This window comes from Mixophyes fleayi, chromosome 10 (genome assembly GCF_038048845.1).
Source record: "Mixophyes fleayi isolate aMixFle1 chromosome 10, aMixFle1.hap1, whole genome shotgun sequence".
Classification (NCBI taxonomy): Eukaryota; Metazoa; Chordata; class Amphibia; order Anura; family Limnodynastidae; genus Mixophyes; species Mixophyes fleayi.
In genome coordinates, this window is record NC_134411.1 from 23161706 (window position 1) to 23188891 (window position 27186).

The 27186-nt window shown below is 40.8% G+C and overlaps 1 protein-coding gene across 2 annotated transcripts in view; it reads right to left on the reverse strand.

Moving 5' to 3' along the window:
* Positions 1-2570: 2570 nt before the first annotated feature.
* Positions 2571-27186, reverse strand: part of CSTF3 (cleavage stimulation factor subunit 3) — a 54876-nt gene continuing 30260 nt past the window's right edge. The window contains exons 4-21 of one of the 2 annotated variants that reach the window (XM_075188059.1): positions 16689-16721; positions 16325-16422; positions 15430-15496; positions 15311-15345; positions 13689-13815; positions 13530-13607; positions 12169-12331; positions 11656-11765; positions 11037-11153; positions 10012-10086; positions 9454-9597; positions 8159-8261; positions 7649-7718; positions 7019-7214; positions 5548-5701; positions 4897-4991; positions 4437-4497; positions 2571-3623 (exon numbers count right to left, since the gene is read on the reverse strand). In XM_075188059.1, coding sequence (XP_075044160.1) covers positions 3421-3623; positions 4437-4497; positions 4897-4991; positions 5548-5701; positions 7019-7214; positions 7649-7718; positions 8159-8261; positions 9454-9597; positions 10012-10086; positions 11037-11153; positions 11656-11765; positions 12169-12331; positions 13530-13607; positions 13689-13815; positions 15311-15345; positions 15430-15496; positions 16325-16422; positions 16689-16721 — 1929 coding nt within the window. In that variant the 3' untranslated portion in view covers positions 2571-3420. Of the gene's footprint in view, positions 3624-4427; positions 4498-4896; positions 4992-5547; positions 5702-7018; positions 7215-7648; positions 7719-8158; positions 8262-9453; positions 9598-10011; positions 10087-11036; positions 11154-11655; positions 11766-12168; positions 12332-13529; positions 13608-13688; positions 13816-15310; positions 15346-15429; positions 15497-16324; positions 16423-16688; positions 16722-27186 lie in introns of both variants that reach the window. The other variant, XM_075188058.1, reaches the window with a different exon arrangement.

Here is a 27186-nt window from a genome sequence, read left to right on the forward strand (position 1 = left end):
TGTGGGCCGATTTTCCCTGAGGAATCCAGTCCGGGTCTGGTTGTCATTATGGCAGGGGCATCACACTCTGCGGGTTCCCCTTCTATAGTGCCACCAGCCCCGGCTGGCACACCTAGTGCTGGCTCTAGCAAAATCAGGGGAACCCTACGCTTTGTCCCCTTGATTTTACTAGTATCAGCCTAGGCTGGCAGCACAAGGGTTAATCTCTTACTGTATCGTGCCGGCAGATTGGTTGTTTTTTTTTGTGTGTGTGTGGGGGGGTTGGGGTTAATACCACTGGCATTGCCGTTTAAGTGTCAACATTGTGACTGTCAACAATCACAATGTCAACATTTTAAACATGTCAGAATGAATGTCGACAGTTTGTCGCCATATCGTACCCGACCCCACAGATGAGTATCTGGAGACCAAAATTACCTTAAGTGTGAAGGGGGAATCGCTGGATCTGCAATGAAGTTTTCTACACCACGCCAGGGAAGCAGTGTTTCCCCAAGCAGAATAAAAACAGATTAATGACCAACACGCAGTTTAACGTAATGAATAACCGCAATTTATTAATCGGCTCAACCCGGACAGCAGGTGGGTGTTCTGTTTAAATGCCCCATAAATTGTGAGTCAACACACAGTAGTCAAAATAGAGGGTGTTGGACAAGGTATGAACTACATTGATTTATTAATAGTTTGTATAAAATTGCTCTTACAATAAAATAATAATCACATCTAAACAATTTAAAGGCTACTTTCCACGTTCGCTCTACAAGCTCCCAGCTCTCTAGAATTGCACAAACCTTTTGGTATGTGTTTTAAAGAGATACCCTCTTCCACAGGCTTCAGGATCACAAATGGAGATGTCAGTGAAGCGCGTAGTACAGTTAGTTATCAGTTTGAATGCATAGCGAAATTATGAAATGTGGTCTGCGCATGAAGGGTTTAACATGACAAAATAATCTGACCTGGTAATAAGATATTACTACAAATTGATGTGTATAGAATTGGACAGCAGACTGGGACCTTTTAACCCCTTGTCTAACCTGAACATTCTCTACAAAATACTTCATCAATTCAATTAATTCTTTAAAAATCATTCCAGGGGTTGCAATGCATTTGAGCTTTGTGGAACACAAGTCATACATAGGGCTTCCTTATAATTATTATGTAAATCTTTATCACAGGGACCACATATGTGGTTATGAGACTTGGGGGAGATTCAATTAGCCACAATGTTCCTGCTGTGTATTTTTACCATTGGTACAGTAAAAATATACACTGTCACTTGCACCTCTATGGGGCACAAGTAAAAGTCAGGGAAGATTTCGCTAATAAAAATACGCGCAGTGTTTCCAAGGTCGTTGGAGACACATCATGCATACTTTTTTCTAATTGAATCCTGAGAGGTCCATTTCCTCTCTCCAAGAGTACTGGAAAAGGGTGTCCCATTTTTTTTCCCCGGTCTCTGCTCAGTTGAGTAAGATATAAGCCATAAGCAATGGCCGGCATGGAGGAGGAAAAGGAATGGACAATTTTCGTGCAGAAGGATGCATAATGGTTTTTTTTATAGTCAATTTGTATCTCGGGCTCCGATTTTGAGGGGACTTCACATTATAACTATAATTGCTCAGTCTCCGAAAATGTCCAAGAGATTCCCCACAAACTAGAATCAGACCTCCTGAGAGAAGTGGATCTCCTAGAAGGGAGCCTTCCTTCCTTGCAGCACGGGCAGGGAGGTTCCTTGAAGACGTGGATTGCATCATCTTATGATTTGTCCCGACCCGGTTGAAAATGTGGATGGCATCAAGCCTCGCCCACCCTGATGAACACTCAGAGCGTGTTGCCAAATTGGATGCAATTTATTTAAGAAAATCTGTATTTTGCATAGTATATAAAATACATATGTAGTGTAAGATCTGAAAGCCTATCATACGTGTAAGCAAATAATACATTACTTTCTGGCTCTATTCTCCGTTAAAATTGCAGCTTCCATTGGGCCATGACGACAGACAATTCATAATGCTGTGTGGTTGGATTAGGACCAGGAACACGAAGCCAAATTCCAGTAGCCAAATGATATAAATATTTTGTAGAACGGATCGGAAAATTTTGATAATCTCAGGGAATTGTGAAAAGAGCGCCCAGCATCTGCACAGAACAAACAATACACATTGTATGGACTAGACCAGTGTTGGCTAACCTGTGGCACTCCAGGTGTTGTGAAACTACAAGTCCCAGCATACCCTTCCAGCAATAAGCTGCTATATATTGGCAAAGCATGCTGGGGCTTGTAGTTTCACAACACCTGGAGTGCCACAGGTTAGCCAAGTCTGGACTAGACATTTACCTGCAGGCGCTAAGGTGAGAGTGCTGCCCCATGTGGCAGCTTTCAAGATGACGCAGAAGGTGACCTAACTGGAATCTGGCTGTCAAAGGTAAGTGCCTGGTATTATGAACCATAATAGCCGCCTGATGCTAAGAGATTGGGAACGGTATGTTATGTTCATTGTTTATTTATTTTTTTGCATCAAATTGGAGTTAAAACATAACATAGCTTTACAATAACCCCAACACAAGACAGATTGGTTTAATGTTTTTATTCATTGTATGGAAAAACAAGTGCTGTGTATCAAACAGCCGGTCACATAACAGTATATGAAGGTAAAAAAAAAGAAATAAGAGTGGATTTTGCACTATAAACGCTCTCTGCTCTAGGGAAGTTCCCTGAAATCTTCTGCAGCGCGTCACAGCGGATACTAGCACTAAACAAAACAATTCATTGATATGAACAGGTTAAATTGTGCAATTCAGAAAGGGGACAAACGGCGCAGAATAAAGTGTTTCATGATGGAGATACTGGTTTCCCATCTTACAGTGTTGTTTTAAAATAGCAGCTGTTTCTTACTTATAAAAACCAAACAAACAAGGCATAAGGTTGCAGCACCCTCTGGTGTTCAGGAATGTAAATCCACTCTAAGCTGCAAATTAAAAGAACAAAGAAAAAAAAAATACAGTGTCTGGTATACTTTCACAAATAAAATTAATAAGCCAAGAGGGGAGGGGGGGGATCAAGAACAACTCGAAGTATGAGTTAAAAAAACAAAAATGGTCACAATTATAAGCTGTCCAGTTTTTAAAATAAAACCTTGGAGTCCCAACGAGTCTTCCAATTGTACATAAAAACACAGATAATGAAAACCAAGGAGTATGTACATTTCAAGACTTTGTCCTTCCCTATGAACGTGGTTTTTATTTTGTTTCTTCTCTTTTTCAGCTTGTGGGGTGTACAGGCACCGATGCTAAGTTACTTTCAGGATGCTTGTAACAACATTGTTGTCCTTAAAGCAGAAGGTTCGAGGCAAAAAGAAAGAGATTGGTTGATAAAAAGTCTGTTTGTCTCTTTTATAGAACGTTCCTGGTTTTGGAACCGCTTCACCGAATTCTCTTCTGCTGCCGAGCTCTGTAGATGTCGTGGACTGGTGGTACGACTGCTCCCTTCTCTTCATCGTCGTCAGAATCTTCATTGGGTCTCTTAAGGGATTTATTAATCAGGGTGTTTACCTCCATAGGGCCGTTTCCTTCTAGGATCAGATCAGCTTGGCCGCCACTAATTAGTCTAACCGCCTCTTCAACAGCTAGGTAAGAAGAGAAAGAAGGTTCACACTGGTATAGGAAATACATTCCTACACTGCCACGATTGTATTGTATAAATTATGGTCTATTTAGGTGCTTAGAAGGTCCAAGTTTATTTTACTGAGGGGAAGAGTGTCTGGAATGATTTCTGTTATATCCGTGAAGGATATAACAGTTCTTGAGGGGTTCTCAAAAGGTCTCGAGGGTCAAGGTTGGTCTTACTATACTAAACAGTATAGTAAATAAGGCCTAGAGGATCTAGGCCCTAGAGGATCTAGGCCGGAGCTTAGAGGTACGGGAATGGCGGGGAGAGCAGCGACCCGACGGACAGGAATGGTGGGAGAGCGGCATCTCTGAGATGAGTGATTAACATATGGGGCACGCTGTAAACGGTGGACTCTGTGTCAGATATACAGTAAATATCATTTAGAAGCATTTCCTTTATTTTAAATACAAAACTCAAAATGATGTCTTCCTCACCAGCCAATATTATGCAGTTTTGTTTATTTTAAAACCATAATATTTACAATTTGACAAAATATTTTTCTTGCACACTAAACAACACATATATTTAGTGTTAAATAAGTTATGTGATGGGATTACACCACAATTCTCAGCACACATCTAATGAGAGGGGTGAATAATCCCAGACATTTCATTCTGAACATAGGATGGTTATCGGACCACTCGACTCTCCTGACGCTGCACATGATCCCACACTGGTCTGAATTCTACTGGACAAGTCCTGGCCTGTTCCAAGGCAAACTACTTATGTACATATTGATTATTTTCAGCAAGATATTTACCATACTTACTATCTGGAATCTTACACCTGCGGAAGATTTCCATGAGTTCATCCACCTGCACAAAAGGCCCCTGTGAGGAGAAAAACAGTGATGAAAACTCACACCTGGAATATTCACTGATGGAAACACGATGTGGGTGTCAGGGTAAAGGTGATCGATGAAAGAATTCTATGCGGCTTCTATTGCCGGTTTCATTTTCCAATGACACACTGCTGCATGTCAGCAAGCAGGCTTACCAACACCTTCATAGGAAATATAAAATGTCCCATAATACTTATATTAATCTACAGTCATTTCAAATTATTTCCAGTAAGCAAATACATAAGGGAGAAAAGGGTAAAAAACATAAATAGAGCCAACAGGATCATCTTGGCTCTTTGTTTTATTAAAGCCCACAGGTGTCAGGGATCACTGGTTTAGAATGTAAGCATAGAACAATGGATAAAAGAGGAAGAGACCAATCACTAACCTGGTAGCACAAAGGCGGTGGAAGTAACTTCATCAATAGCACAGCAGCGGGAGGCACTGGGAACACCCCTCCAGGCACAGGGTGAAGTCCAGGAGCTGGAAGATACCATACAGGTGTCATCCTGGGCATTATATACCTCCGTTACTCTGCAACACCCCTTGTGTCTTTCAATGTTTAAGATTATAGGGAAATGGTCTGTAAATGATGAACGATTACTGCCCACATAGATGGAGGCAGCCTGCATAGGGCTCCGATAACCGTGAAATAAAACAACAGCCCCGTGTAATGATTGTTTGCTCAGGTCATAAAATACACCCACACTTCATTTTACTGCTAAAGCAGAACAGTTATAGGAGCTGTTTCCTCCTTATCCTGTTAATTTGGGTGCATCAAAAGTCTGAAATATGGGAATATAAACATTGTGAGTTTAAGATTGTTTTGTGTAATCAGTTCTTATTGAGACAGATGTAAATCACACTTACAACACCTGCCACATACAGAAGCTGACTGACATGAATGTCTGCTGAACTAGCCCATTACATGTTACCAAGCATTGTACCATTAGCAGAGCTATGACTGTCAGTGTGTTACTATTCTCCTCTATAAGCCACTTCCCTTGGCCTTCATGTCTTGGTCTGGATAGTGACTTACGCGCTAGATGTCTTGGCTGGAAAGGGATCATCTGGCTGGTATCTGGTTTGGGGTACTCGGGTTTCCTATCAGCCTCGTCCTTTAAGGAAGGAGCTATTGAAGGAGTTATCACAGGGTCTGGGAGCATAGATGTCATTTTGGCACGAGAGACATCCTGGAAAAAGGAGTTGATATTACAATTATATAATGAGAGAGAGGGAGAGGCAGAGAGACAGACAGAGAGAGAGAGGGAGAGGCAGAGAGACAGACAGAGAGAGAGAGAAAGAGGGAGAGGCAGAGAGAGAGAGAGAGAAAGAGGGAGAGGCAGAGAGACAGAGACAGAGAGAGAGGGAGAGGCAGAGAGGGAGAGGGAGAGGGAGAGAGGCAGAGAGGGAGAGAGGCAGAGAGAGAGAGGGAGAGGGAGAGAGGCAGAGAGGGAGAGGGAGAGAGACAGAGACAGAGAAAGAGGGAGAGAGACAGAGACAGAGAAAGAGGGAGAGAGACAGAGACAGAGAAAGAGGGAGAGAGAGAGAAAGAGGGAGAGAGACAGAGACAGAGAAAGAGGGAGAAAGACAGAGAGAGGGAGAGAGACAGACACAGAGAGAGAGGGAGAGACAGACACAGAGAGAGAGGGAGAGACAGACACAGAGAGAGAGGGAGAGACAGACAGAGACAGACACAGAGAGAGAGGGAGAGACAGACAGAGACAGACACAGAGAGAGAGGGAGAGACAAACAGAGACAGACACAGAGAGAGAGGGAGAGACAGACAGAGACAGACACAGAGAGAGAGGGAGAGACAGACAGAGACAGACACAGAGAGAGAGGGAGAGAGACAGAGACAGACACAGAGAGAGAGGGAGAGACAGACAGAGAGAGAGAGAGAGGGAGAGACAGACAGAGAGAGAGAGGGAGAGACAGACAGACAGAGAGAGGGAGGGAGAGACAGACAGAGAGAGGGAGGGAGAGACAGACAGACAGAGAGATGGAGGGAGAGACAGATAGACAGAGAGAGGGAGGGAGAGACAGACAGACAGAGAGAGGGAGGGAGAGACAGACAGAGAGAGGGAGAGAGACAGACAGAGATAGGGAGAGAGAGACAGACAGACAGAGAGGGAGAGAGACAGACAGACAGAGAGGGAGAGGCAGAGAGACAGACAGACAGAGAGAGGGGGAGAGGCAGAGAGACAGAGAGAGAGGGAGAGGCAGAGAGACAGACAGAGAGAGAGAGGGAGAGGCAGAGAGACAGACAGACAGCGAGAGGGAGACAGACAAATGGAAAAAGCGGGACAGAGAGAGGGAGTCAGATGAATGAGTCTTTGAAGAGGTAGTAAGAGAAAAGGGGTAGAGATAGAAGGGGGAAATAGGAGGGTAAAGAACAAAAGTAAAAAGAGGGGGAAGGAGTGAGTGAAACCACAGGGGACAGACAGAGGGGTTTAGCAGAACAATGAAGTCAGAGGTACACTAAGTACATGGAGCCCTATAACACGTACTTTATATCCCAGAGCTTTAAGTTCACTTGCAGAGCAGGGGTAGAGATCCATGAACTTGTACCTATCAACCAGCAGTGCAGTCTCCTTCCCCTCGTACTCTTCTTTGAATGCAGTGTATCTCCGCTTCTCCACTTTCAGAATACTCGCTAAATCACCAATATTACTTTCAAATGCCAAGAATCGCGCCCAGATTTCACTGAAGAAACCAAATGAAGATTTGTATTAGGCAAATACTATATTATGTGTGTAAAGTACAGCGTATATACAGGTAAAACATCTCCCCAATTCCAAATAATGTGTCCCAGCCTACCCAAAATACATCCACATTATCATATGAGTGTGTGTCCCATCTGTGTGCACCATACACAGGGGAAACCAGCGGATCACTGGACAGTAATCCCATCACTTGGAGTTTGTGTAATAACAGATCTTACAGAACATACAAAATAAATACGTACACTCTACAATATTACTGCAATGGCACAGTTCAATGACCAATTAAATGTTGTATGAAACACTGAAACATTCCTGTATGTTCAGATACTGTAAGATCAGAAGGTAATGAGATTGCCCAATACATTATGCGCAAAATAAAAAAAAAAGTGTATTCATTACGTCAAGTACACATACCCAGACTTCTCAGGGGGCAGACTCCCTGATGTTAAAACTCGTTCAAATAATACCCTAGTGTTGTTGTCCTCTGCAAGTAGAAAAAAAATTATCAATACAACTTCCTCTATAAATGAAATACAAATAAAAGATTCTACTTAAAAAAACCCCATCAGAATATACAAATAAACTGACATAACAGTAGTAGAATGAAAAAATGAAGTCAAACTCAGACTTGTTACCTTCTGCATACTATTAAGGCTGGCTGGATTTATAAACAGGCCCCACAGCTCAGGTCTGATTGGCACACAGAGGCTTCCGCTGACCACTCCCACTTCCCATTTATTTTATACTTTGCTCAATGTTCTCTTTAATAATTATTTCTAAATATTTTTCCTCTAATTCTGCCGATACCCAGGTCCGGAGTGAATGACGTGTGACTATGACTGACAGTGAGATATGGTGACCAGTCATACACCGCGCAGTTACTAAAAACGTATAACAAGATCACCACATATACCTAGAACTTACCATTGAGGTGAGATAAATAATCAATATAAGCCAGAACATATTCTGGGATATCCCCGTATTTCTTCAACCCTAACTCAAAAATCTTGAAGGCCACCGACGTGTCCTGTAAGAGAAGCCATTGGTTCAGACTTAAAACTGTGTTGATGAACAAAAAAAAAAAAGGAACATTTGCTTAATATTGTAAGAGAAAAGCTGCATTTAAGTAGTATATTAAAGGACCAGATAACTAGAATGCAAGTTGAGTTAGATCAAAGAGCTGCTAGCAGCGTTCACTAACATGTAAACGCTTCATAACCTTCTCAAAAATAAAGGGTTTTAATATAAGTGTTTGCGGTAAACCTTTCTCACTGAAAGACGCCTATTGGACACTGCAGGAAGCCATTTATGTTCATTCTGTAGGCAATATACATAAGACGCTAACATACAACAGCAAACATGCTCATGGTATGGGAACTTTTACTTACCATTTATTATTTTACATAACAATAAATGTTTTAATCTTCCAATTTATTACATCACATATAGTGGAGGCGGCTACTTTGTAGAGTATCCATAAGAACATAACCCCATCCATTCACCAGACCTCATTGACGTCACTGTCACTTCTTGCCTCATTGAGGTAAACGGTTCCTAGGAAACGGAGAGGCTGCATTCCCATGAATAGTGGGCCGGCCCACAAAGTAACTGTCTCCACCGTGTAAGGGAGAGGTGTACATTAATAGAATGCAGTAACCCCTCGTGACCTGGAGGTGGCACTATTGTTACTTCTTGCTATAAACAGCAATAGAGACAAGCTCTAATGGTAAAGACCACAAAGGCATTTAAAATAATTTTATAAACAAGGTGAAAAAAGAAAGACTCCTTCTCATGCCTCCCCCAGAAATGCATATCCTACATACAGAGGAGAGAGGCCTTCCACATATATACTCCCCAGGGGCGCACGGAGGATTGTTGGGGGGTTTCCCCCCCCCCCCGACCCAAAAAAACAAAACAAAAAAAACCCGAGAGAGAGCTGCTGCGCATGCAGCTCCGTTTCGTCAGCTCTGTCCTATACAGCAGCCGCGGCGCTGTCTAAGAAGCGTCCGCGGCGGTGCTGTATACACTACAGCACTGCCGCGGATGCTTCTTTGACAGCGCCGCGGCTGCTGTATAGGACAGTGGCCACTTAGTTAGCGCAGGGGGGGTTTCTAGAGACTCAGAAACCCCCCCTGTGTGCGCCACTGCTCCCAAACATATTCTCCATTTGTCTGTTCTACACTCATACAGATAACATACACAGGCCGTCACACACTAACCTTGCTGCAGTAATACTCCATTAAGGCCGCTGTGACGTATACATGATGGCGGGTCCTCAGATCTTCTCTGGCTTTCTTGAAAATCATTCTCCCGGATTTGATGCCCTCGGCCCGCCTCGCGAATTTCATGTACTGGATATAAACCTGGATAAAAGAAATGGGACACGATCCGGTTATAGTGTGTGTGTATTTTAGGAGGTCCTGTTTCCAGCCTCCCAGGATCAAGCAATTCAGATATTATCCGAGAAAATGAAATTTATTTTTTTTAAGGTTTATAGATGTAGGAAACATTTTTCATACATTTCTCAAGTTGACATCCCCTTTTGTTATTCCACTTAATACGCAGAATATTACATCACATTATATTATTATTTTATAGACAATCCCAATTTGCAATTCCTTATATTTGTTTCATATTTCCTTAATTTGCAGACAACAGTAAAGCAATTAACAAGAAAGTCTGTTAATAATAAATTGATCTATGAGTCACTGTCATAATCTGAAGACAATTAAAAACCCCTGATTTACACCTTCTCTTTATAATGATCATTATCTTACCAAAGTGGGGTCAATGTCTTCTATGGCGAGGAGTTTATTATATATACTGTGCGTCTTCTCATACTTCATACGACTCTACAATGAGAGGAGTAATGACACAAATATTAACTTTAATTAAAACAGATCAACACAATACGCAGTGAGCATCAAATGTCTTCACATAACAACAGGGCGGTGCTTTCTGATATGAATACCTCCCAACGTGTCCCCACCAGTGGGACAGGGGTGTGGCCACAGCAAAATGGTGGCGTGACCACACCCCCAGAGGACTGCCTAGCGGTGTAAAGCACTAGGCTGCCCATTACATATCTATCTTCCCCCAACATTCCCACCCACGGGACCAACATGTCCCTGGGCGGGACAGAGCCCTAAAACCGGGACTGTCTCATTGAAATCGGTACAGTTTGGAGGTATGGATATGTGAAGATAACTACAATGGGCGAGTCCCATTTGTCCTGGAGATAAGGGGTTAGACGAAACCCCACCAATCACTGCTCTTCATGCTCGGTGGGTTTTCTAGCAATGCTGCACAGTCACGTGCCCCCTAGGCAATGAGCAGTGAAAATGCCAGGCGGTAGGGGGAGGCCTTTCAAAGCCTTGATCTCCCTTATCCCTGGCATAGAAAAGCTTGTTGGAAACCACAGTCACCCTCTTCCCACATCTAATACAGAAGGGAATCGCCTTATAGGTTCATGTGTACTCCCGTCACCCTTTTACACAGAGCCAGATACAAATGGGGTTTATTCTTGAACAACTGATTGATCATATTTACACATAAATTGAGTGTTTTTCGGCATTGTGTCACTTTCCGCAAACTAATGTGCATTCTAGTCTTGGGTTATAAAGAAACCAATAATATTTCATTCAAAGTCTTCTGATGAAAACAAGGTATGACTTGTGCGTGCTGCACAGATAATGACGGATATTGACGTCAAAGTGTGATGAGCCCAAAAGTGCCAAAACAGGGGTGAACAATGGCTTAGCAGTGAAGGGGTTAAAGTGAATTTATTTCTACAGACACCAACCTCTTCATAGTCTGCATAGGCAAAATACAGCAGCATATTCTTCTTTAGCAAAGTACTAATCGCACGTTCATAAATATTTGCAGCTTCATCACTGAACAGTTTTGCATTGTTCATATCCTGTAATGACAGGGAGGAAAAACATTTATATATAAAGCATTCATTTACACGTCTCAAACTAGCCAGTAAGAAATACAGTTACGATGAAATGGAAGATGAGCAGAATTACATATATTGGATAACAATGGGGAGAGGGATAAGGAAGGTAGGAGGTTATTATATTTTTCAACTTTTTCCTTTAAAATTATATTTAAAAATTACAATTTGTATTTATTTTACACTTTGGGGAAAAACAAAAACAATAAAACACTTATAGAGGAATATTACAACACAACGTATTGGGCTGCAGTGGGGTATCCCAATACATTTATTAGAGTGTACTAGTCACCTATACATAGTCATATTGTGGACCGTCTAAGTGCATTGACAGGCTGCAGTCTCAGGAACCGTGGTCCAGCCCACAAAGAGCCTCCCTATGATGGGTACACTTTACAGCCTGGATCGCTGCAGCTTTAGTGTACAGAAATGGACTGTGATGGCGGTAGTGATAAGCAGGACATACCCCTTTCTCAGCGAGCAGCTTGCTGGACTGTTCCAGGTACTGGGCGGCTTCGTACCAGATGTCTGGATGATGTCCCAGCACCAGCAGACATTGTTCATAAGCAAACATGACTGAAAGAGAAGACATTGATCATGTGCAGAGAAAAATGACAATGCTCCAGGAAGAGCAGTTTGATATTAACAAAATGATTAATCTTTAAGGTTAGGGATAACGCAATCTGCATCATAACACCCCCTCCCCCCCCCACCCCGTTGTGCCAAGCCGCAATTCGAGTAATCACGCAGTGGGTGGTTGGGGTCATGATGAGGCAATTTACAGCAGATTGCGTTGTCATGGCACAAGGGAAGTGGGTGGGATACAGGGTTATGGCCTGTGAGTCTAGGAGGACTCACCAAAATTCAAGTCTCCCAGACGTTCCGGGAGATTAAGCAAGAATGCTTTTGAGTACAATCCTGTAACAAACAGCAGCCCCCCAAGAGCACACAACCCTTCCAGCTCCCCAGGGCACTATACCTCTTTTTGTTATGAGTGTCTGGTCTTCAGTGCGGAGAGGATTACTCTTCTCCCACTGTATATATTTCTTCCACATCTCCACCTGCTGAGCCTCCTGTGGGGTATTCTGAGGCGGGACGGAGGGGGCATTGCGATCCAACCCCTTCATCACAGTCTCATATTCCTTATAACAGTAAGAAAAAAAACCTCATTATAGAAAATGTCATTCAGATAAATTCGGTGGAACCCCCAGTGAAAACAAAAATAATAATAAAGCAAATATCTCATATATGTGAGTTCTCTCTACAGCGCTGCAGAATTACTGGCGCTATATAAATAAATGGTGATGATGATACAGGCACTGGGGCGCCATTGTTAGGAAATGGACAACAATAACGGTCCCCTCTGATTAGGCAAATAATATTGCAGTGACCACTCATTTGTGATAACTACATACTTAATATTTTACTGTCCATCGCTACAATACAAGATGCAAAACCAACTACCTGTAACATTACAGGATGCCAAACCAAGCGGCAGACTTGCCCGTTACATTACAAGATGCCAAACCAAGCGGCAGACTTGCCCGTTACATTACAGGATGCCAAACCAAGCGGCAGACCTGCCCGTTACATTACTAGATGCCAAACCAAGCAGCAGACCTGCCCGTTACATTACAGGATGCCAAACCAAGCGGCAGACTTGCCCGTTACATTACTAGATGCCAAACCACTGCCAGCAGCAGACCCGCCCGTTACATTACTAGATGCCAAACCAAGCAGCAGACCTGCCCGTTACATTACAGGATGCCAAACCAAGCAGCAGACCTGCCCGTTACATTACTGGATGCCAAACCAAGCGGCAGACCTGAACGTTACATTACTAGATGCCAAACCACTGCCAGCAGCAGACCCGCCCGTTACATTACTAGATGCCAAACCAAGCAGCAGACCTGCCCGTTACATTACAGGATGCCAAACCAAGCGGCAGACCTGCCCGTTACATTACAGGATGCCAAACCAAGCGGCAGACCTGACCGTTACATTACTAGATGCCAAACCAAGCGGCAGACTTGCCCTTTACATTACTAGATGACAAACCAAGCGGCAGACTTGCCCGTTACATTACTAGATGACAAACCAAGCGGCAGACCTGCCCGTTACATTACAGGATGCCAAACCACTGCCAGCAGCAGACCTGCCCGTTACATTACTAGATGTAAAAAGACTGCATGTAGCTCAGGAAAGTGTTACACAAATAAATAATAATGCAGACCAGCCTGTTATGCTACAAGTGGAGAGAAGGAGAAGGTCCGGCCACTGGCACATAGGGTAGAAATAAAATGACAAGTGTAAAACTTGAGCACCAGCAGGGTCACTTACCTTTGCTACCCTCCTGGCATTCATATAGTCTCTACTCCGATCTTCTATCATTTTCTTTGCCAGGTGAATATTAATACCCTGAAGATAAAACACAACGTGTTACTCCTGCTCAGACCTGGAGGGACACTTCTTATTCAGAATTTAAGCTGCACAAATTACCTCTTCATACTTGTTGTAATCTCTCCACAGCTGCTCGATGTTAATCATGGGATTGACACAACCTCTCTGGTAGACCCTGCGGACGGCGGTGATTCTTTGGTTTTCGGCATAAGACCCCACTGCTTCCCTATTTGTCAAGAAACCAAATGCACATCACTGCGTGACCAAACGTATTATTCAGTGTGTGAACTGCAACATTATCCTAGAGAGCGGGTAATCCCTAACTGTGTGCGGGCGGCTATATCAACACAAGGCAGGCGGGAGTCCAAAATTAATTTTAAAGAGGAATTCCAGCTAAAATTCAACTTGCTCATTCAATTCACATATCCACAGCTTAATAAAAAGATATTTAACACTGGTATTTTTCTTACTATGTGGTCTAATAATGACCCATCATATATTGCTTAAGTTAATTGGCTTTTCATCACAACGATAAGAACTGAATTAATATGACAATTTATTGCATTGATTAGCTGGGACAGTGACTCCGATAGGATTCTGTCCCAGCGAATAATCTATAATAAAGCGATCACAATTGATCACTTTACTTACAGGTTCTTATGGCCTTGGATAATTTGTGATGGGAGGAGCACAAAGCCTGCCGGGAAGGGGGACACAAAGATCCCTCTCCCCACAGAATAGAATGACTGACGCCATCTTCAGATAGCGTTAGACGACAGGGTCAATCTCTGAATTTCGAAGCTAAATAAATAGGGCATTTTTGAATTCCCTATAGACAACTAAGGCAGACTGCACTGGCAATCGAAGAGGCTGGGACCACAGCAGATATCTATGGTCCTGTAATAATAAATAGCCTCTTTATTTTAAAATGCTGTAAGCCCTGTTCAGCGGTTCATATAGGCTCCTATATATGAAAAGAGAGAGGCTTTATTTGTGTTTGTAGTTTTGTGTATTCTCTGCATCCACTGTATAAGAGAATACACGGCAGCACTCACATTCAAAAGATAACCATTTAATCACCCAGAATAAAGAAAGTGAAGCTTTAAAGCGGACTTATTTCCTCATTCTCAACGGTCACCTCATCTGTCTCTTGCATTGCCACAATGACAGGTCTGAGACAGATTTGTATATCAGAAAGAAAGTTGGCCTTGTCATATCAGTCTTAGTGACAGGAACGGAAGTTTCACTAGGCTAGGTACATTGTCTAACTTATAAGACTTCCCACGGTGATTGCACAATGTGGGATCATGAAGGCAGGACATAACAAGGGTGACCAGTTTTGATAGCTGAGAAAACAGCTTTATAGGGGACTTGTTTGCCCTTGGATTAATTCCAGTTATATCATTATGGCCTTATAAGGCTAAAATAAAGGCAGTTTTAGCTGTAGGTTGACGGGTGCTCCCGTTGTTCTCTTATCCTAAAATTAAATATTTGCAACTGTGAAATGAGCAAGTCTTACAGGAACATATAATTAACCACACGGAGGTGAAGTAATTAATGCTGCTACAGTGGACATTAATGACAGGCTACATGCACGGAAGTCGTTGAGCAGCGAAGGCTGCCAGAAGCAAAGTGTGAGAGCTATTTTTGGTCTATTGCTGGGGTATATTTATTAATCCTAAACAATTACTATTTACCACGTGACATAAAAATGGACTTACACTCCTTTCAAAAAATTGATGTAATCAACCCAGATCTGCAAATAAAGAAGGAGAGTGTTAATCCCACCATAGTTAAGCTGCACCCATTGTGCCTTTTGGAATATGAATAGCAATTATACCTGGTATGACATTATTTCCATGCCGATTTTATCCAGAGCAAAGTCGTAGGCTTGCGCCATTTTTTCCCTGAAAGAAAAAAACAAACAAACAATCAAAGAAGGGATTTAAACACTTTACAACTGCAAACTGATGTTATCCACAATGTCTACACTTAGCTGAACCATTTTATTGTGCTTTTAATGGTAAATTAACATCTTGCTCATACAAGAGAACGGTCATTTCTAAATGTGCTTTTCCACTAATTACTTTGTTCTAGAGGATACTTTGTTCTAAAATATTACCATGATCTGTTTATTGGGAACAAAGAGACGCCCCAGGTCAGTGCAATAGGTGGTTTGTTACAAGTGAATGGAATAGAGCACAGCCGGTAAATGCAACATTTCTCCCATTACCAATTTACTGGGCAGTGGAACCTGTCATGGTTCAATGTGTATGTGCATAAGATATACTGTTATTGTTTGTGTGTGGAATGTATGTGTGCGTGACATTCTATAGCTGCGACACATCACTACAGAACAGATCGCGCCATTCCATTGGTATCAGTGACGTCTATAACAGCAGATGTTACCGCTGCAGGGCACTGCCGACTGTTCTCTTCTACATTCTGGGGTAAGTTTGCCCCTGTAAGATGTTTTATATTCCCTGCATACATTAATACCCCATGTCAATAAATACACAAATAATATTTTTTACAGTTTAGTACTAGCAGAGTAAAATCTCTGTACAGTTGAGACCCAGAATCTGTTTTTGGGCCCCACAATTGTCAGATATACATTACATTCTATTTGGAACCACTTCTTTTAGGGTCCAAGAACAGTGAAACACGGACCCTAGCGAACAGGATAATTACCGCTGCATTAAACCAAGAGCTACGTAGATCCTTCAGGTACCTACTTGTAACTTGGCAGTTTTCCTTTTGTCTCCCGCACGTACAACACATAACATTTCCAGAGATCTATGTGTAGGACCTTCATGAGACATCGCTGAAATAACTGCAGACAGAAAAAAAATATAAAAAGGACTGTACAATTTTCACCAAAAAGAAACATAGAACTTTATAAACTTAGTCAATTTTTTTTTTAAGTTTGAGGAGGTCTTGAACCTAATGGGCAGAAGTTTTTTGTTGAAACTCTATTTTCTCAAACATATTATATAAATATATAGTGGTCGCTTTTAAGACTATACAAGGGACAGTTTTAAATATTTTTGGTTAAGTCTGTCCACGATTTCAGCATCTAGAACGGTTTATTAAACTCACCTTTTCGACCTTGTCATAATTTTTAGCTTTAACCTGCAAGAAATTTGAACAAAAGTTATAAAAAAAATCCACATTACTCCGCCAACACTGTTTTGTACATCAACTACAATGAGACATTTCATACTGTGACTATCTAGAAAAGTAAGAAAGCACGAATACACCTTTCTTGACCCATACTAAACAAATTACTCTTAAATGTGTATTTTTTGGACCTCCCCCATCTAGAGTACATTATATTAGTAGTATATACCAGCCATACTTTCCTAAGAACCACGGTCTGATACGGCTGCAGGTTCTGTATCACTTTATGTAACATCTATTCCAGTGATTGGTCTCTTGTGGCCCTTTACCTGTGGCCCCTAGCTCTGTGCTAATTTATTGTCAGATTAGTCTGTCATAGCTTGTAACATTAAAATGCCTGCTGGAACTGTTACAGATAGGGATCACTTTATTTCATTACATGTATTGTTTCACATATACTATACTGTCATTGCACATTATACTATAATAGTATAGTACATTATAATCTGCTATAGGTAGCAGGGGGGGGGAGCCATAAGTCAGGAAGACTATCAAAGCAATGACGTATAATAACCACTTACAACTAGTGCTCAGAGAGCCGTGTTTATTAGGTACGTATGGCTAGTGTTTTCTACTAAAATAAAATAAATAAATCACATTTCAAGGCTTTAATCTTGGGGTCAGCTTCAGGACCAATAGTTCAGTTTTCAGTCAATAATACATTTCCTGTTAATACATATACTGGTGGCTTCAACTGAATGTATGTTATTAAAATTCACCACTAGGAAAGTACATATTTGTACATAGTAGAAAAATAATGATTAGTGTATTAGTTGCACAATCATTTTACAATGCTCAGAACCCAGAATTATAACATACAGGTTAGGAAATCCACTTTTATTTTGCATATTTAAATGAATGCCTCATGAGCAGTGTAAATTACTTCTCATAGACGATATGTGATACAGTTTAACATGTGCTGTTTTTTCCATAGGAAATAATGGTCACTGGACATGCATGGAAAATAACTTCATTAACACTGTAAACTATTTTGAATGGTATCCTGTTTGTGTATAAATAATTGCAACTTACTGGAGTACTCTTTCCAGTCCTTATATGGGGATTCATAAATATGTATATCCTTTGTGTTGAGAGTCTGCTTTTGTATATCATATTCAATGTACTTATTTTAGTATTGCAACCCCCCCCCCCAAAAAAAAAAAACCAACAACAACCCCAATGTGCAGTGTATTCACAAACTTTTCAAAAAGGAAGGAAGTGATGTCGTCAAATGATCTATTTCTTTACTTTCATACATGAAACAGTATTCATATGTGCATCATACCTCGCTCATGTCACTAGTTCCTACTTCCTAGTGACATTATAGGCTAAATACTGGTTCAGCCCATAAGGACAAAAAATGCCCACTATATGCAGGCCCTGAGCAGGCTTCAATCAGGTCTTTAGTGAAGACTAGACACTTACTCCAATTTTAACAAGTTGAATAATTTGCATGCTAATTGAATAATAAGGCAATTAGTTAATCATGTTATACTTGTAATTTGTATTGTTCAATATAGTTGCCAATAGATGGTAAATAAATGCACTTGTTGCAATGCTGTCCTAATATTTAGGTGTTGGCTTTGAGACTATTCTCCTTATTTGGAGTCATTTGATATTTGACAAGACTGGGAGGGAACGAGACTTTCAGGGAGAGGTATTTATAGCACAGCTCACGTATTAGAGGTAGGATATAGGGGTCACTTGGTCGCACACCATTAACAAATGAATCTCATAACAGTGATTGTTGGTTCGTTCTGTAGCCAATGGTTTCCCATGATCTGTTCTGCAAAAGCAAATTTGAATCACTAATCACCGAATGCTGCAATTTGATCTCTTGGCATGAATTTCAGGTGATAAATCGTGTATAGTTAATGGTTTCAGCAATTGATTCCAAGGGATGTAAGTCGATTCTGGGCAGGAAATGTTAACACACAGGAAGCTTGTGTGTGGTTTTTTTTCCCCTTCTTTTGGGCAGTTAATCTAATGACATTAAATGACATAAAATTAGACTATTTTTTTGTTATGGAATTAATTGCAATTGAAAAACTACTGTGCAGCCCCGGGCTTAAAAGCAGTCTGCCAAGTGGCAAAACCATATTCCAAATTCCAAGATCCAGAGGGTTACGGATGGAGATATGGCTATCATTTTTTCCCTACATTCTGTTGTCCTCTATGTAGGTGTCCTCACAGAACAGATAGCAAAGCATTTCTAAGAAGCGCCTGCAAGCTCTTGTGCTTTAACAGCTCTGGTACACATACAATTTTGTACTAATTGCCATTTTTGTGAGCATCCAAGTGTAAAAACAATACAAGGTTTTTTTTTGGTTTTTTATACACCTACTACTATATGTAGGTTTTCTATTTGGTACACCGGGTATGTTAAATATATGCAATTATTATTGTAGATTCTTGTCAAAAGTTTAGATTTACACCCAATTGTTCAATAATGGAGTATTAAATAAAAGGAAAAAAACTCACTTTTTTTTTTTTTTAAACTCTATATTGTCTAGTTTCAAGAAATATATGGTGTCAAGGAGCGATTGGATTGGTATTCTTTGGGAATGTTTGGCACATGAGCACTATTGTATTGTTCATTTTATGGAAACTACACATACACAGTATTAGTGTGGTCAAGGGAGCCTGGCCTGGCTACATTTAATCATTTTATGTAATGCTTACATCTACTGAACAGGAAATAAGGAAGAAGTCTTAATAATGTGTGATCAGATGTGAAATTCACTTCAAGTGACATATGAATTGAAGCTGAACATGTTATATATATATATATATATATATATATATATATATATATATATATATATATATCTCTATATCAATCAGGCCTAAATTATAGATCAAAATCTTATGAATTATCCAGGTACTTCAAGATTATGTTCACAAACACCTGGCACTCAAAGGGTTACAGAGGACCTGTACCGTATTACATCATGCTTTGTGCACTATGTACACCCCACTACGCTCCTTCTACCATGGAGAGAGGATAACATAGCTATCTGTGCCCTTAACATGCAGATGCCAACTTCAATGTTGGGGTCATGTTCGATGGTTCTCCTGAATATAGGGACACCGGATGTGTACTTTATTCCAGGTATAATGGAGATATAGGGCAGTTTTATTTTAAACCAGGGAGATTATGTAATATCCACCCTATTGTTAACATTAATAGCCAGTGTAACCCAGATCTAACAGTAGCTGAAGCATTGAGGGAAATTACAGGTGACCCAAATTCAGGACCAAAAATACTGTTTAAAATTGTAAGAAAAGCCATCACTAACACAAACGAACACTTAAACTGGCGGATACTCTCTGTAGTGTGGTCTATAAACTATGCCAGAAAAGGGTGAACATAGAATGTTTGTATAGAATGCTTGTTACATATATTTAAGGTAGAATTTTCCTATATAGAATATAGACAGTTACATCCTCCTATCCAAATCCTGTGCTTGCTCCGTGATCCACGTCCCATTGTATCCACCAGTGCCGACAAGCAGGTGAGATCGGAGACAGAACTCCCCTCTACCACCAAGAGCTTTCATTTACCAGAGAAATCCCTGATCACATCACTATTGTGCTATTATTGTATCGAAAAGGAAAACCCTGGCTTCATAATTAAGTTGGAAATGGCGCTAGTTTTGAGCAATTGAGTAACAAGTAAGTTTTTGGCCACTTCACTAGAATCCAAGTAAGCTAGGTTTGGGGTGTTCATGGCTTGCCAACATCAATTGCAGTCAACTGGGAGTATAGCCTGGCTGCCGTTGATATAAAACGTACAGACGGCATCTGGAACAGGGTTATAATGTCATCTTCTGATAGAACTAGCACAAAATGATCAAACCTTGTCATTACTCTAACAGGATCTCCAGCCACAGAATACTCAAGGCTTATGGAATGAAGAAACCATATAGATTCTCTACCTACTGATTTTGTGTTGTAGAAAACATACTTTTATTTGGCCTATGGGTGCAAAGAGCTTGAAAGATGGTTTTCATGACAAGTGAACTTAAAACATAAATTGTCTTATAAGGCAGAGTGACTAGTGACATTCAGAAATCTCATATAGAAACATTATCAGGCATTGCTGGTAACCCACAGCTAAAACATTATCTTAAATATTTTGCCTTAAAAAAATAAATAAAACATTTATTTAAAACTGGTAACTTGTATTTTAGCCCTAGCGGATTCCAAAAAAATAAAAATAAAATAATAAACCTCTTTCCAATTTCTTAACATTGGGGACCCACTTCTGGGGCAGAGGTACTTCTGAAGTAAAGCTCCACAACAGAGGATGCTGACCAGACTAAAAAGAAAATGTTACATTAACCCAGGGCCGGATTAAGGGAATGGAGGCCCCTGGGCTCAGGGGGCCTCCATTCCCCCGTGAGGGGGGGCACCCCCCCCCTTGATCCGAGCACTGATCGAGCCGGGGGCGCCCCCGACCCCGACCGATCAATACTGCTGCTGAGCACTTTCAAGGGCCCCCTGGATGCCATAGGCCCCTGGGCTGTAGCCCAGTTAGCCCTATGGTTAATCCGGTCCTGCATTAACCCTGTTAGCTGCTATGTAGTGCAAATGGCTCTGGGATTTTTTTTGGGGTACATTGCTGAAATAAGGCAGCATGACGTGATAGAGGCTGGCAGTATAGAGAAATCCACTGTTCCTTCAGAAGGAGGTCCTAGGGTATGGGTTAGAAGAGGAGTGGTATGAGTTTTTAAAAGCCTATTTTCTTAAGTGGAAACATTATTTAATCCTTTCCTGTAGCTCATATGGATTAGCCAACTATTCTATTAGACTAGAGGCAGGGGACCTGTAGCTATTCAACTGTATTAAAGTGGTATTTGCCCATAAGCCTAATCACACAGAGTCACTATTCCTAGTAATAAATTCAGGAGAGGGGATTCCCTACAGAGCTTCTCTCAGGCCCCTGCTCACATAGGAAGATTAAATATCCAATTTTCTACAGTAATGCCAAGTTTTAGTTACTTTAACCTAAATCCCACAGCAAATGATTTCCATACACAATAGGAGACACTTATGAAATAAAGACTGAAACCATTTGGCACTCCTACATTTTGGTCAACTTTGTCTGCATCGAGAGTGGGCATTGTCTGTCCCCTGACCAGGGGCGGGGCGGGCCAAGAAATATGTTTTCGGGCCGGTCCCTGTGCAGTGTACTTAGTGACTGCCCACTCCCTCGGGCCTGCCACCTCCTCCAGTCTAGCTGCGGTGCGGGTCTCCGTCCCTTCGTCACATGGGACGAAGAGATGAATGTATGTATGTGTAAGAGGGGGCCAGTATAATAAATGTATGTATGTATGTGTGTGTGAGAAGGGGCCAATATACTAATCTGTGTGTGTGTGTGTGTGTGTGTGTGGCCAGTATATATATATATATATGTGTGTGTATGTATGTATGTATGTGTGTGAGAGGGGGGCCAGTATATGAATGTATGTATGTGTGAGAAGGGGCCAATATACGAATCTGTGTGTGTGTGAGGGGCCAGTATATGTATGGTTGTATGTATGTATGTATGTATGTATGTATGAGGGGGGCCAGTATATGAATGTAAATGTATGTATGTATGTGAGAGGGAGGGGGGGTCTTACTATAATGTGGGGGGTAGGCTATTAATTTAATCGACGAGTGCAGGTGGGGGCTAATTATTGGGTGCAATTTTATTTGTGGGGTGATGGTGGGGCTATTTAATTTAATAGTGGGTCCTATGAATTTAAGATGGGAGTAATTGGACCTTTAATTTAATGCTGGTGTTTTAGGAGTTATTTATTGATTGTGGGCTGTTTGTTGAAAATTACATCTATTTATTAATACACGGTTATGTTTTATTTAATGCCTGTGATTGTTGTGGGAAATGGTTAAATTTGTTAAATGTAAATGCCATTTAAATTATTGCTGGGGCTGTTTGGAGAGAGGGAAATAGCAAACACATTTAATATATAAACCTATCTAATGTCAGAGTTGGTTGGAGGGAAAGAGATATATTTAGCAAATGTAAATATTATTATTTTAATGTTGTAGCTGGAGGGAGGCCTAATTATAAAACGTGAGTGCTATTGAATTAACACTGGGTCTGGTTGGAGTTTTCTAAATTGTATGTACCCATTTTTTTTCCAAATAGAGCCTCCAATATTTCAGGATCCAGACAGCCAGCAAATGCGCTAAAGTAACCAGCAGCCACAAGTGGTGACAGTGACAAGAACGGGTAGGAGAGAGCAGGACAGTCTGCCAACTGTCCTGAATCTGGGTGACTGTTTCGCTTAGTACAGTTGGCAGGTGTGTCCCGCTTCACCGTGTACTGCTTATGAAGGCAGAACTGTGTGCACCTAACAGTAGTGCACACAGTATTGCCTGTGTACTTGTCTAAAATGATAACCATGTTACATCATAGGGGGTTACCCCAGAGCCTTAATCCAGCTCTAGGCCAGGACAATATAAACACAAGCCCTTTTGCTGGCAAAAACATCAGGTTTTTAAAGCAAACAGGCCTTTTACATTTTGATAAATCACATTAAATCCCATTATACTTAGCCAGGTATGTAAAAAAACCCAAAACAAAACAAAACTTATTTATATATATATATATATATATATATATATATATATACACACCGCTACTTATGGGCCAGTGCTGTGTGCTTGCCCCCTGGGCTAAAGTTTGCCAGCCCTCCCCTGTCCCTGAGAGAAGAGTCATGAGGGGGTCAGAAGATCAGTATGGTTTGTCTTTTTAGCAGTTACCTATGCTCCAGTCGTTGTAGCTAAAAAAAAGAAAATAAAATAAACCATTACACCTAGAGAAACAGTGGGTAATTGGGAAATGTCACTAATTATTATTATTACCATTTATTCATATAGCGCCACTAATTCCGCAGTGCTGTACAGAGAACTCATTCACATCAGTCCCTGCCCCATTGGAGCTTACAATCTAAATCCCCTAACACACACACACACACACACACACACACACACACGGGTCAATTTTGATAGCAGCCAATTAACCTACCAGAATGTTTTGGAGTGTGGGAGGAAACCCATGCAAACACAGGGAGAACATACAAACTCCACACAGATTTTTTTTTTTTAGCCTTATAAGGCCGTAATGATATAACTGGAATTAATCGAAGGGCAAACAAGTCCCCTATAAAGCTGTTTTCTCAGCTATCAAAACTGGTCACCCTTGTTATGTCCTGCCTTCATGATCCCACATTAAGCAATCACCATGGGAAGTCTTATAAGTTAGACAATGTACCTAGCCTAGTGAAACCTCCGTTCCCGTCACTCAGACTGATATGACCAGGCCATCTTTCTTTCCGATATACAAATCTGTCACAGACCTGTCATTGTGGCAATGCCAGAGGCAGGTGAGGTGACCGTTGAGAATGAGGAAATAAGTCCGCTTTAAAGCCTCACTTTCTTTATTCTGGGTGATTAAATGGTTATCTTTTAAATGTGAGTATTGCCATGTGTTCTCTTATACAGTGGATGCAGAGAATACACGAAACTACAAACACAAATAAAGCCTCTCTTTTCATATATAGGAGCCTGTATGAACCTCTGACGGGGCTTACAGCATTTTAAAATAAAGAGGCTATTATTACAGGACCCAAGATATCTGCTGTGGCCTCAGCCTCTTCGATTGCCAGTGCAGTCTCCCTTAGTTGTCTATGGGGAATTCAATAATGCCCTATTTATTTAGCTCCGAAATTCACAGCCTGACCCTGTCATCTAACGCTATCTGAAGATGGCGTCAGTCATTCTATTCTGTGGGGAGAGCATCCTAGGAGAGGGAACTTTGTGTCCCTCTTCCCGGCAGGCTTCGTGCTCCTCCCATCACAGATTACTTATAGGTTCTTATGGCCTTGGATAAAGTGATCATTTGTGATCGCTTTATTATAGATTATTCGCTGGGACAGGATCCTATCGGAGTCTGTCCCAGCTAATCAACAATAAATTGTCAGTTCATCACCATTTATATAGCGCCACTAATTCCGCAGCGCTGTACAGAGAACTCATTCACATCAGTCCCTGCCCCCATTGGAGCTTACAGTCTAAATTCCCTAATATACAAACACAGACTAGGGTCAATTTGTTAGAAGCATTATTGCAGTTACAACAGTGCTCAAGCATTACACCTATATTTACCCCAAAATAAGAGAACAGACTTCTTATTGTAATCCAATCCATTGCTAGAAACACTGAACTTCCACCCGTAGCGCAGGCACTTATGCCGTCTGTCTCCTCCATGTTCACAATGCTCGGTGCCATGACTAGAGAGGGGAACTATTGCAGATCAAATGTTTTAATAAACATCTTTAAAGATATACCCATGTAACCAATAATAGGAAATTGTGAGGAGAGCAGCCCCATTTAATGTGCTGCCCCTCGCAGGTAGCTGTGGCCAAAATGTGGCATGGGAACAGGTGTTCCTCTGTGGTTTGAACAAAGCTTTTTCTTTTGCAGCCAGAAAAGGTCTCCTTGTCTCCTTAACCTTTTAGGACAAAAGAGAAATATAATAATTTACTTCTACTACTGTGGTGATTACCTGTTGTCACAAGGTCAACGAAGATATAGTTAGTGAGCAACATATTTGTACCATAAACAAATTATTATCAAATCAAGTGTAAAACAAAGTGATATTGAAATATAAACAAATACATAAAATGTTACACTAATACTTGCAACAATGTATACATAACAAATATTTTACATACAATGACAAAGCAAGTATCTTACTGTAAATTCTCAGAGATGAAATCATACTATTATTTGGAGTGAGGACCTTCTTGTTAGATTGGTTACAGCTCAGGTCATTTAACTGCACAGTATATAATATTTGAATTACTTTATCTTTGTTACGTATACATTGTTATAAGTAATTTCAGTATATCATTTTATATATTTTTTACATTTATAAATCACTTGTTTTGATATACAGTGTTTAGTTTTGATACTTGGGACCTCACACATAAAGATGTACCCTTTGTGTATGAGCACACTTGCGTTTTTATTTTGAGTTGCATGTATCTCCTAAAATATAGCGTAAACAAAGTAATACGAGAGATACGGCAGTCACCATTAACTGGTACACTAGCAAGCGGGTGATGTATGCGCAAATGTGCGCTTATAAAAAGGTAAAACCCATAAAGGAGAAAAATGTAACACCAATAATGTACTGCACGGGTACATGAAAGCCCCTCTGCCACCTTGCAAAGCTCAGGGGTCTGTAAGTGTAACTCAAAGTACAAGCGCAAATTATGATCATGCATCATTTTACACAGTGATTATACACATGTGCAACTCTACATGAGGCCCTTGATTTGGTTCATTTGATTGGATGGTAATGGCATAAATATATTTATTACCAAGTATATATGTTAAATTATTTTAATTAAATTCCTCTTTTGCCAAGAGGATCAAAGTAAAATGTACATATATAGCCCTCCATCATAGGTAACTGACGCATTGGACTTGATAAATCAATCAGCCTTTGCTCAACGTGAATTGTCAGTTACATCCACACGTAACAAACGGGTGGAAGAAACTGCACCGAGACCCTTATGTAGTCACAGCTACTTGTGAGATGACAAGAGGAAGAACAGCCTTGTTTAACCTGCTCAATGTCCTATTACTGTCTTCTACATTAGAAGCTTCCATGTCAATAGATCTGATTTTTATCTTGAAGTGGTTATTACAACTCTCTCCCTCTATTCATAGTGGCTTCCAATATTGTCATGTAAATGACCATTATGACACAGTGGCGCTAAATCCCTACTTATTTAATATGTAAATCAGGATGTTAAATAGAAATAAACTGTATTTTGGTGAAATTACTTTCAAGATTATTATTGGTTTCAAATGTTTTCTTGCATAGAACAAATAGTTACATGGGGCAGATCTTCGTCGTCGTACTTGTCTGAGCGTAAAGGGGGAAAGCCATTCAAGTTACTTAAGTATTACCTAACTCTAAAATATATTCTTAAATGTTTAATCTTTAAATACATGTTTGTACAAGCTGTAAATTTAATTTCCAGGTTCGGCCTGCTTTCTACCTAAAACAGAATAGGATTATTTGTTTAATCACAGAACACTTTAGAATAGAGTGTTGGGGGAATGGGGGCAGCAAAAGTGACAGATGATGTTTTGGATTCTAAGAGGTTTTGAAAATGTACAGGCTTATTTGCGGGATAAAGTAGAGTTGAGAAAAGAACGTATATATACACAGAAGGACGCATGACGGATGCATGAGGAAAAAAGAAAGCAAGTACCATTTGGGAATATATTGTAGGTAACACCAACGATTTATAGCTCCCTCCGCCCCCGTATCAAATATAAGGTTCAAGTAGTACAGAGGCGCGTTTCACACCAGTGTGACAACAGGAAC